The sequence below is a fragment of the Acanthaster planci genome, linkage group LG15 (genome assembly GCF_054643075.1).
Source record: "Acanthaster planci isolate LZ-2023a linkage group LG15, COTS_SCS, whole genome shotgun sequence".
Lineage (NCBI taxonomy): Eukaryota > Metazoa > Echinodermata > Asteroidea > Valvatida > Acanthasteridae > Acanthaster > Acanthaster planci.
The window spans coordinates 7374416-7387290 of record NC_141791.1 but is presented as its reverse complement, the minus strand read 5'-3'; the positions used below and the strand labels follow the sequence as shown (position 1 = coordinate 7387290).

The following is a 12875-nucleotide window of genomic DNA, read 5'->3' as shown; positions in this document are numbered from 1 at the left end:
GTTTCACCTTTTACATGGAGAGAGCGCTGGGTGAATTTGCATTTGCAGTATGGAATATTTCTCTGCCCTACTTTATCAACCCAAGTTCTACGGACCATCCAATTTGACCGCGTCGTCATTTTGCAAGGAGTAAGAAAAACGGTGTTACAGAGAAAAATCCAGCATCGGCAAAATTGTACATTTTGTTTAGTTTCCATATTGTAGTCTGAACGTATTTGTGGATATTCAAAGGAAACTGACCTAAAACACAGAATGACTTTCATTCTTGCGTTGATGATACCTATATGGTTCAGAGTAATTTTATCTCAGTGTGGTGAGGCCAATGCTGTTTGCAGCACACCGTACTGTCCACCGCCTTGGCGTGTCTTTCACACACACTGTTACCGGTGGATTCACCTTAAAATGTCTTGGATAGATGCTGAGCGCTACTGCCAGAGTCTGTCCCATCCGATGAGAATGGCCCACCTTGCATCAATCCACAGTGAAGAGGAGGGCGAATTCATCACTGAATATGTCCGGAAGGCATCTGGTAGCTCCGGTGATCCCCGTGGGTACTGGATCGGATACAACGATCATCAGCATGAGAACTTATTCAAGTGGACGGATGGCTCTGATGCATCATACAGGAACTGGGCGCCCGGTGAGCCGAACAACCTCGGGAACGAGGATTGCGCGGAACATCACCATTCGAACCAGTGGAATGATTTCAGATGCTGGGAAAAACTGATGTTTATCTGTAAAATGTGAACTCTTTCTGGGTGAAAGGATGAAACGATATGAATGAGGACGTGCGCATATTTTGCTCAAAAAAATCGGCCGAACTCATATAGCTCGGAGTATCGAAATGCTTGTACTCGCAACAAGGAGACTGATAATAAGCTTTCTGTCATGAAGTTACATTAGAGAATCTTCGTACATGTGGTCCACAAATTTGCCGAAGGCAACTTTTGTGTGGTGATTAATTATCGAGTCATATGTATAGTACCGGTATCGACCAAAAATCACTGGATGGCAATCTCTTAATTCTAGTACACGCAAAATGGAATAAACCGGCCAGGGTCGTGTTACGTGTTAATTCCTGTCTTGAATACTGCAATTTCATTTTGCTCGAATGGTCCCTGTCGAATCTGTGAGGCAACCTTGACACAAAGTCGCTTGTGAAACTAAAATCGATCTTTGGAAATTACGTTGCAAACTTGCAAGGCAGTTGATGAAGTAATTTCCAAAGATCGATTTTGTTTTCACGAGCGACTCCGTGCGTGTGTTTAGCACGCAAGTCTCGCAACGATATTGAAACTGAAGGTGATGACAAATTAATTAAGGATCAAATGCGGAGACTCGGTATGGTTCTTTAATACAGAGCATTTCAGTCGGTTTATATGCTGCCTTTGTTGTTCATGTAGCAAAACCTTGACAATGTTGTTAGCGGCGTAAAACAGTTCATCTGTATAGAGTGGGGATCAAAGCTAAAATTTAAATATTCCCGGTCCTGCATGAAAATTCGTGGGTGGTGGTAGAGGTTACATTGAACTATGTATTGATGTGAAGCAGCATAAATATATATCGATGCATGTTTGATGTACTTGTCGGTATGAAAATACATTACCTAAACTAGACTTGACGTATTTGTGGACAAACAAGGGCCATATCAGCAGTTTTTCAATGACTGGATCACATAGGTCCTATAGGCTCTACATGTAGTTTATAAGTTTCAATGTGAATTGTTTCCTAGTTAATTGTTTTAATTTTTGTTTTCTTGGGGCAGCAGGTCCTTGGATCATAGAATTTTACTTTTGCTGCTCCATGCCTTACTAGTTATTTTTATGAGGAATGGCTAAATAAATAAATAAATAATATTATACAAAAAGTATTCGATTATAATGCTTGGTCGCTGATAATGGCCTCCAATCAAAGAAGACGATCATTGCCAATGAATGCCAACTGTCGTGACTCTGGGGTCTCAAATTCCCTAAATATAGGCCTATATGCCGGTAATTCACTTCGCCTGAATTTTGTTTTACAACTGTAGACTCATGGACTTCCAAACACATGTACATGTAGTCACGATTACCCAGACCAACACTGACCGTTTCATTATGTCAAAATCCCCGATCTGTTGTCATATATATTATAAATGTCAAACCAAAGAGTAAGGATGTATGGTTAAAACAAGCAATCGAGACATGCAAATTGGAAGGCTGAGGAGTTATGGCTTATCAACAGCATGTTACACTTCCGATTGGGTAAAAGGGTCCAATGTTCATATTGACACTGTTTAGAACCATTCTGGTCGGGAGCGTAAAAGTTGTGTTAAGTAATTCCTGGGGTGAACATAAAGCTACGTGTATTATACACGTGCAGTCTTCCATTATACCGGCATGAGTAGAGTGATATTTGTCCAGTAACAGGGAATTGCTGTTACTTTTTGCAGCGTGTACTCGTATTTATCGTGGTACTTCCTCAGACGGCTCTTTGCCAACGGTTTTCGCTGTGAAGTTAGACCGTTGACCATACCTGCCATGTTCCCCTTAATCGCGGCCATTCTGGTGGCATGCATCAGCGGATTCTGGCTTGGCACCAGACTGGTGTCCCACCTGAAAGGTCGTGTGGACCCGCGCGGTAAATCGGTTCTGGTGACCGGGTGTGACACGGGCTTCGGGCACTCCCTAGCAGGCCGGCTCCACTCACTCGGGTTCACGGTCTTTGCTGGCTGCTTGGATTCGAGGGGCGAGGGGGCAGCAAAGTTGACCGAGGAGGCTAGAAGAGTCGAAGGGTGTAAAAAGGCCCGCTGCAAACGTATGAAGGTACTTCAGATGGATATTTGTAAGGACGACGAAGTGAATGAAGCTGTGAAGATAATTACAAGTCTGTTGCGCAAGGATGAAGGTATGAAGAATGGTCCTGTAGGGCTAATAAACGAAATCCAGTTCAAAAACCCTCCTAAAATTGTGCAAAGCATCATAGTTATCTCCACTAACCCCTTGAACAGGGCCCAAAGGTACTGAACACACTGTCGCCCTAGCAACATTTGAGGGAAAGGCCTTAAAGAGAATGCACAAAGCAGTGGAAACCCTCATCATTTTTCACCCGTAAATTGTCCATTTTCATCAGTATGCAAAATAAGAGTGATACATCTAAGAAGGATGACTTGCTCTTTCTCGTGCAAGTCAAGAAATAAGACTCATTTCTGTGGACAGTCTCTTGGGACGTTTTCCAATACTCGACCCGGCTCAGTCTCAGGCTTCAACTGTTTTTTAAATCCCGACTTTGAGGTCGGATGACTTTGAGGTTGGAAGCGCAATAGTAAGTCTGATAGTGCCACAAAACATCAGGTAAGATGCAAAAGAGACAAAAATTACACTATTTCAATTTGAAAGTTAAACGCTTCAGGCCCACAATTGAGAGGGAGACGAAGTTGAGTATTGGAAAACGGCCATAGGCCTATTGTGTACAATTCCACACTGTACATTATGCCATTTGTGCAAGAACTCCATCGCTACTTCTCATGGCTACTATCACACGATACTGTGCTTGTTTGCAGGCCTATGGGCCATTGTGAATAACGCCGGTCTGTCAACATTTGGCGAGGTTGAATGGTGCAGTCTTGCTGTGTTCAAACGTATGGCCGAGGTCAACGTATGGGGAGGGATACGAGCAATCAAAGCATTCTTGCCTCTTATCAGGAAAGCAAAAGGTGAGAACATAATGCTGCTGTATGATTTCACCTAAAGTAGTGATAACTACCGCTGAACAGCAGTGTAGAAAAATATCACGCACTGTTTGTTTGTGTAGATAAAAGAACTTCCAAATGAACCAACACCTCTGCTGTTGAGGAATCATTTTGACTATTTTACAAACAATTAAGGGGATTGCAAAAAAACTGTGAAATTTCAATTTGTGCTGTTTGTTTACTGCGCGCTACATGAACATAATTGAATTTTAATATTTTGTTATAGCATTCTACAATGATATCACACGCGAAAATCCCGGGGATGGGGATATACTTAACCCCCCCACACACACCCACACCCACACACAAGTGTGTAAACGCCTTCAATCGTGGACTCCCTATTGTTCCTCTTTTGCTCATACTTTACCTTTTTCGGAAGACCTCCCATATGTTCTGTACACGTTTTCCAACCGTGGACTCTTTGGCAACTGTGGACCCTATTGTCCCCTACTGTTATAGGTCCACGATTTGAATGTGTATACAAACTCACACACAACATCGACCTCTATATAGAGTCATCTGGTTTCATCCCCCCCCTTTCAAATTTTCATGGCCGGGCAAGTCAAACCCGCAACCTCTCTCCATTCCCCATCCCCCAATTTCTGGCAAAAATTTATGCCATTAAATTTGATATCGCTTTTCAAGCTCTTCTTCAATGGGAAGAGTGACCTGGACATCATTATCATGCACACCAGAGCACATAATAGGCAGATGCCAAGGGCGGAGTCATTATTTGGCGGCTGGGGGAGAAAACTTTTGTTCGTATAGGGGAAGGGGTACTATACATGTATAGTTGTCGACGTTGGTGAAGCCATTAAAACTCTTTGGTTTGTCATTTACTGAGCACGTAAAATAAGACCCCTACACAGTTTATACTTTAAGCCCCTTCCAACCTTTGATTAGTCCTAGGCTTCTGATAAATATCAATGGGGGGGGGCAATCCCCAACCCTATACCCCAAAAGAGTAAATAATAAAAAATAGAAATTGATTTTATTTAGGTCGGATTGTTCAAATGACGAGCGGACTGGGGCGCCAAGCTCTCGCAGGCCGGTCGTGCTACGTATTGACCAAGTACGCCATGGAAGGTTTCAGCCAATGCCTACGCTACGAGATGCGCCGATGGGGAGTGCGCGTCAGCATCATCGAACCGGGGAATTTCATCGCCGCCACTGGCATCTTCACCCAGGAACGGATCCACCAGATCGCCAGCCAGATGTGGGAAGACGCTAGCGAGGAGACACGGCAGGCATACGGCAAGGAGACCTTTGACACCCAGGTGGAGAGGATGAGTTACTACAGTCAGATCGGTACGACGGACCCGAGTCCCGTCATTGACGCCATGGTGGCGGCCATTACTGACAGACACCCTAGGATCAGATACGAACCTAAGGATTGGTACTGGCGTCTACGCACGTTCATCATGACGATACTTCCTCAGAGAATCGGAGACTGGTTGTATCATTCATGATTGCTTGGTTGTGGTAAAATGCAGGACAATTAGTGTGAAATCATGACAAGGAAACTTGTAACGTTGTTAAACTAAATGATAAAAGGACACATCTCCAATTTATTGCTTGTACTAAGTTTATGGGAAGTTATGAATGATACTCGAGAATAGTTATTCACGTAGCAGGTCACGTAAAACGGAGAACTCTTTCCAGAATGGACCCGACCCGACCCGACCCAACCCAAAACCACTCCAAAAACATCCGATGTACACAACTGCATGGCAATTGTAAGGCGACATTTGTTCATCCTTTTATTCATCTGCCATCAGAATATTGATTCGACTGTTGGCCGTGTATCCCTCCAATCCTAGAGGGTCTGTACAGAATCAACTGGTGAAAAGGGATGTCTAGTTTATACTCGGACTCACCTGATGGCCTTTGCACCAATTAATTCCTAAATGTGCGCGCATGCGCAACACTGGCCATGGCGACAAAAAAGCCAGGTTTACTACATCAAAACTTAAATGTATGCTATCGTTGTAAAGGGGAAAGTATTTTTTCATTAACTTGTAACACGCCTACAAGCTGGTTTATTTCAGAGATGAAGGCTCCGGTGGAAACAAAGTCGTGATGTCGAATTGACGACGGTCTTTTACACAAGCACAAAAGATGAACTGTTCTGTTGACCTCTTGCGCACGCGGCAAAAACATATTTTTTATTCTTTATTTGTCTGTAAAACTCTTTAACCAGAAAAATACTGCTACGATGATACATATGTATTTTAGGGTTTACCAAAGACAGAAAAAAAAGCCCACGGAGAATTTGAAGGAAATTGATCATGAAGTCTGCGCCCTTGAACATTATCATTTTTCGGTGCGCTGCTCACAATTTTTGCCACCGTGGCCACTGTCACGTATGCGTACACAACATTATGGATTTTAAGTGCAAAGAGGCATAAGTCGTAATTCCCCTCAAAGTTTGGTAAAAGTAGCACAGTATGTGGATAGCATACCCTTCTGATCCACGAGCGATCCCTGGGATATCTCTACCATACGGATGCTGTGACGGAATTTAGAACTATTTTGCTGCATAGAGAAATAACACTTCACTGTATTCAATGGTTCCCTGGCATGTTTCAGGAACAACTGCCGAGTATCTACTGCAAGCTTCTAATCCTTAGCGCCACCCAAATATGACAAACCACGAGCATCACGGACGACCGTCAGCATGGTACTTGCTGTAACAGTTTCTTCAAGCTGAGGGCGCGATCAGTCGATCGGGGTATTGGAACAATTTTGGGCAGAATCAACCAACAGCGGTGCCGCAGTTGATTCTTTGCGAAATCTCTTTCATACGACGGTTTTTAAGGAACTTGGTAGGAAAAATATACATTGTCGGCCAACACTTTGTTAAGGGAACAATAAATTTTTGTTGAGGGAAACACCAAGTTTTTTGAGGGAACAACAACGTTTGTTGAGGGAACAACAAAGGTTGTTTTATGAAAATAGATACTGATATACTGCACACAACATACACAAAGAGAAAAAGGTTTAGTCCCACTCATTCAAGCCCTATTGAAACGGTGTAAAATCGGCATTGTTCAGGGCCCAATAACATGCATACCTACATCCCTGGAGTTTCTGAAACAGAAATTAGATTACTGTCTGGTCCCTGATCTTTCAATTTCTTTTCAATTTTCTGTGGGTTAACTGATTACATTTCTAGTTATTCCCACAAAACAAAGCCACCCCCGAAAAGTGATTTTTCCGAAGTCTGATTGCAGCCATTTTTAAGTGGCAACCCTCAACCTTCTCGGGCACTTAAGACCATTTTTCAACCGCATTTTAAGCCATTCTGCTCTCAATTGAAAACTCAAAGACCCAGGGAGTTGATCCTGGCAAAGATGTACAAAACCCCTCCATTTGGGGGACCAAATATTCTCCTTTTTCAAAAGAAACTGTGGGAGCACTTTTAATGCTCATGAGCAGGCCAGAAATCCTCACTTAAAGTAGACTGCATCCATGCAGAAAGCGCGGGAAACGCTCAACAAACGGTCGTCACTCATCAAAATTTGGTTGTTCCCTCAACAAAATTTTGTTGTTCCCTCAACCTCAGCAAATATGGTTGTACAATGAACAAGATTTGTTGTTCCCTTAACAAAAAATGGTGGTTTCCTCAACAAACTGAGTTGATCCCTGAACAAAATTTTGTTGTTCCCTCAACAAAGTGCGTTGGCCGACAATAAATATTTTTTCCTACCATGTCCCTTTAAAACCACCGTACTTCCACGACCGCAAATTTAAAAAAAGGCCAATGGCTATTGAAGACGTACCAATCGCAACTAACATCGACACGTACGCTGCTTTAATAGTCGACTTCCTTGCAATCTGATTTCTGAGATTTGTCCAGTCCGAGTGAGCTGCTCTGACATGTCTGACGCCACTTTTCACACGCCGTGTGGCATATTTAAAATACGACAGTGACAAAAATAATTATTTCCCCAGTGGAATTAATCAATTAACCAAATTGTTTAAAATGTACGTGTATGACTAAAACATGCTATGTCTCGCTAGAAATGTAAACCCGTGCTGTTTAATACGGGCAATTCGAAATAGCGCGCCTCCAAGTTATTTGCAACGCCTTGACCAATCACAACGCACGAAATCTGTCAACTCTTTCCAAACGTGACAGATTTTGAGCATTGTGATTGGCCAACGCGTTGCAAACTCTTGGAGGCGCGCTATCGTGAAATGCCCGTATTAGTGTCAACATTCTTGGTGTTATCAGACTACATCCACTCTTGGGAGACTTTCTGGTAACACACAGGGCGTTAAATGAACATCAAAGTTTTTACATTGTAACCCCCCCCCGTTTAGGGACTATTTTATTTCAGGTAAATATACTAAAACCAAATAATATATAGAACAAGACTTTTCAGAAATATTTTATGGGCTCCCTCCATTGAAACAGTAATTAAGGAATTCAATTATCGTGTCATATCCTGTCGAATGGAGCTACATTTCAGTAAGAGGGTCAGAGAAGTATAACTGTGCACCGATGTTAGAATAAACAATCATGGCATGAAATTGGACGAAGTAATGCAGGCCTACGATGTTCTGCCATATCTTCAGTGGAGGGCAGTAAGGATTCCTTTAAGAATTAAAAAAAAACTGGAGTCATTTTTAGAACAGAAAAGTTATTGGAAATGTTCCCGTGAACAGCAATAAAGAAAACACCAAAAGACCAACATTAGAATCTCGTCCTCTAAGTCATCTTATCTGTACGTTGTACAATAAGTAAATATAAATCAAACAGATGACACTAGACAATCATGACACAACTAAGTGGGACAACCATCGATTAAAGTCTACGAAAATCAAACGGCAGCCAGTATTATGCAACATAATTCCTGTTAAGAAAATCAGCCAAGCAAAGTTGGCCATACAAAACTCTGTCTCCCGACTAAGAATGAAAAAATGATGCCAACCTCTTCTGATTACCCTTCTCTCTCTTTCGTTTACAACAGATCACAAGTATCCAGGATTTGTTAAGGGTCTGGCATACATGTATATTTAGCTGGCTGTATTTGGTCCACCCACTTGAGAAAGACTTAGAATACATTTGGCTTAAATTAAATATGCGCATATACCAATCATGGTTCCCTGCGTTTCGTATTTTCATTCTTTTGCATACAAACAAAATTGCATATCACACATCTAATGGCAGTTTACATCAAATGCACTGATGCCTATTTTTATATCAACACTTAAATCAACATCCCTGGACTAACTATTTCTGAAATAACAAAATTCACAAAACAGCATTTCTTATAAAATATGACATCATCATGATTTACAAGACATCTAAGCTCTATGGCCAAAAATACCAACAGATAAAATGCCAATAAATGTATACAGGTATGTAAAAACAATGAAATCTTAAACTTTTAAGTATTACATAAATCTGAGTAAACAGCAAGCAGTAAGAGCAGAGAGACAGTGTATGTTGTCATTTAAATTATGCAATCTTGAGTGAACAAACATGATTGAAACTATATATATAGTTACCCTTGAATTTATGAGAAGTATATTCATAATATATTTTGTATCAAAAATAATTTCCTTGATACTTAACACCTGCCTTGACCAATATTGCATGAGAGGGAACTTTTAAACTATTTTTAAGTGTTTTAACCTCCTCAACAACTTAACGTTCCCAAAGCAAAAAAGCATATATTTCCCAATGATATGTGCTTACTATCACATTTTTACAGGATAACTTTGTTAGAATTATCACTAATTCTCAATATGAGTATTAGTGATAATTCTAACAACAAATAACTCCAATATACTAAAAGTGTCATGAGCAATGAAACATTCCATTCAAAAGTTCAAAACTGCATATGCATGTAAGCTGTTTCCCATCACAACCTTTGATGCTGTATCTTACATTATACTCTTTCAGAAAAATTCACGTTTCATGATCAAAAAAATAGGTTTTTCTGGAAATATGGATAACTTTGGAAGAAAAAAAGTAGTGTCTATGCTAATATTTTTGCTGCACTGCAAACCAAGGCAACTGTTGAACAGAATGACCAATCAGCAGCGTTGTAGCCCATTTTTTTCTCTCAACGCTCTAAAAACAGTAATTATGTAAGTATTCATTGTAATTTCGCTGGCCAGCAAGCTCCATTTTCATCCCCAGTGCCAGCCGGTAAGGTTGAGTGGTTACCAGCACAGGCTGGCACCGGCCAGCATAGCTACAACCCTACCAATCAGTAATGAATTCTTAAGAATGTTTAAAAAAACTACAGAATATTTCTCAAATCTTGATGAAATCTCTTGCATTCTGAATTCAGCTTAATTTGACAAGTCTCTAATTTTAGAAGTGGTAGCATGGCATTCAGCATAGGGAAAGGTCTAGTCTCCAGTATCAAGGATTACCTTGTGGCATTGTTCAAGAAGGGACCATACTTCATGACTTGGAGTAATAAATGCAACATTCACAGGACTTGAAATAGACTTTGGAATGCACATCATTTGTTTCAAATAAACACACAATCAAAGCAGAATAGAATTAATGTTTACACATAACTGAAAAACTGGGCAAACCTTGAATGATGGCTTGGTTTTCTGGCATAACTTATGTAAAAAATCTGCATTAATTGGAAGTACAAGCCTCAAATATTACTGTCGTCAAGCATCACTCCCTTTATGTTGTAAGAGTATTTATGCTCATAGCCAAATTTCACAAACATGCCTAATATGACTGGAAAATACGCTGCACCCTTGCTTACACGGTTGGAAATGACATTTCGAACTGAAGACCTAATAAATGCACTGTCCTCAAGACAACTTACTCTATTAGTTTACTGTGTTCAAGCAATTACCCACACTCCCTGAACAGTTTTAAGTATAATTTACTACATTCTAATGGTATGAAGGTTTGTGTAATATGGATGCTGATATGAAAATCCTGATATAGAAAATATAAATTACACTGAGGTACTTTTACTGTGGAGATTTCACAGTTTCCTAATTCATGATTAAAGTTCAAGAAAATATTCGTTTTGACAAAAATCCAAACATTTCACTGGAAAGACCCATATTCTTTATTAAAAAAATGCTCACCGAATCTTGACTTCCTTTAATTTCATTTAATATATGATATGAATTGTTCAATTAAAAATACTTGAAAATTGCTAAAAATAGTATTACAAATTTATGGTGACATACATGTATAAAACAGTGTCAGTCATATAATTGGTCGTATTGATATCTCACGATTTACTCCTACTTTAAACTTCTTTCAAAAGTCTAAGTTTCTGCCAAGTTTCTGATACTGGTTAATTTGTTTCCAAGTTCTTTTAATTTTTTCAACACAAATCTGCACACTACTTCACTGCCAGTCTGTTAATACTGAATAAAACTTACTTGCTTTCTACAAACAGTGCCGACGGTTACGTACCTGACCTCTGACCCTATTCTCCTCCTTCCTCTGCAGCCTCCCCTTCCTCAAACTCCACCTCTCCCTTCTTGATCAGAGCCTCCAGCATGGCTTCGATGCGGTCATTCTGGGCTCTCATCATCTTGAGCCGGGATTTCACGTTCTTCAGGGTACTAGCCAGCTGACCTTGTTGGTCCTTTATCTCTTCTAGCTCCGTCTGGTATTGGTGACAATGATGCAAAATGTGAGCTCAGGGAGAGTTTGGCCAAGTGGTAGATGTCTGTATCTCATGATCAGCGGCTCAGGGGTTTGAATCCAGCTCCTGGCCAACAGCTGTGTCCATGAGTAAGCCTCTCCACCACCACTTGCCTCTCTCCAGCCAGGAATACAAATGGGGTCTCTCTCCACCCAGGAATACAAATGGGGTCTCTCTCCAGCCAGGAATACAAATGGGGTCTCTCTCCACCCAGGAGTACAAATGGGGTCTCTCTCCACCCAGGAGTACAAATGGGGTCTCTCTCCACCCAGGAATACAAATGGGGTCTCTCTCCACCCAGGAATACAAATGGGGTCTCTCTCCAGCCAGGAATACAAATGGGGTCTCTCTCCACCCAGGAATACAAATGGGGTCTCTCTCCAGCCAGGAATACAAATGGGGTCTCTCTCCAGCCAGGAATACAAATGGGGTCTCTCTCCACCCAGGAATACAAATGGGGTCTCTCTCCACCCAGGAATACAAATGGGGTCTCTCTCCAGCCAGGAATACAAATGGGGTCTCTCTCCAGCCAGGAATACAAATGGGGTCTCTCTCCACCCAGGAATACAAATGGGGTCTCTCTCCAGCCAGGAATACAAATGGGGTCTCTCTCCAGCCAGGAATACAAATGGAGTCTCTCTCCACCCAGGAATACAAATGGGGTCTCTCTCCAGCCAGGAATACAAATGGGGTCTCTCTCCACCCAGGAATACAAATGGGGTCTCTCTCCACCCAGGAATACAAATGGGGTCTCTCTCCAGCCAGGAATACAAATGGGGTCTCTCTCCACCCAGGAATACAAATGGGGTCTCTCTCCAGCCAGGAATACAAATGGGGTCTCTCTCCACCCAGGAATACAAATGGGGCCTCTCTCCACCCAGGAATACAAATGGGGTCTCTCTCCAGCCAGGAACACAAATGGGGTCTCTCTCCAGCCAGGAATACAAATGGGGTCTCTCTCCACCCAGGAATACAAATGGGGCCTCTCTCCACCCAGGAATACAAATGGGGTCTCTCTCCACCCAGGAATACAAATGGGGTCTCTCTCCACCCAGGAATACAAATGGGGTCTCTCTCCACCCAGGAATACAAATGGGGTCTCTCTCCACCCAGGAATACAAATGGGGTCTCTCTCCACCCAGGAATACAAATGGGGCCTCTCTCCACCCAGGAATACAAATGGGGTCTCTCTCCACCCAGGAATACAAATGGGGTCTCTCTCCAGCCAGGAATACAAATGGGGTCTCTCTCCAGCCAGGAATACAAATGGGGTCTCTCTCCAGCCAGGAATACAAATGGGGTCTCTCTCCACCCAGGAATACAAATGGGGTCTCTCTCCACCCAAGAATACAAATGGGGTCTCTCTCCACCCAGGAATACAAATGGGGTCTCTCTCCAGCCAGGAATACAAATGGGGTCTCTCTCCACCCAGGAGTACAAATGGGGTCTCTCTCCACCCAGGAGTACAAATGGGGTCTCTCTCCACCCAGGAG

At 42.0% G+C, this 12875-nt stretch overlaps 2 protein-coding genes across 3 annotated transcripts in view; one reads left to right on the top strand and one right to left on the bottom strand.

Moving 5' to 3' along the window:
- Positions 1–751: 751 nt before the first annotated feature.
- LOC110984656 (D-beta-hydroxybutyrate dehydrogenase, mitochondrial-like) lies at positions 752–8435 on the top strand. Its single transcript, XM_022245041.2, has 3 exons — positions 752–2886; positions 3542–3694; positions 4730–8435. Exons 1-3 carry the CDS (start codon positions 2520–2522, stop codon positions 5197–5199), a joined length of 990 nt encoding a protein of 329 aa, XP_022100733.2. The 5' UTR covers positions 752–2519; the 3' UTR covers positions 5200–8435.
- Positions 8430–12875, bottom strand: part of LOC110984630 (uncharacterized) — a 43354-nt gene continuing 38908 nt past the window's right edge. For both annotated transcript variants that reach the window (XM_087146479.1, XM_087146480.1), the window contains exon 26: positions 8430–11343. In XM_087146479.1, coding sequence (XP_087002605.1) covers positions 11161–11343 — 183 coding nt within the window. In that variant the 3' untranslated portion in view covers positions 8430–11160. The remainder of the gene's footprint in view (positions 11344–12875) is intronic.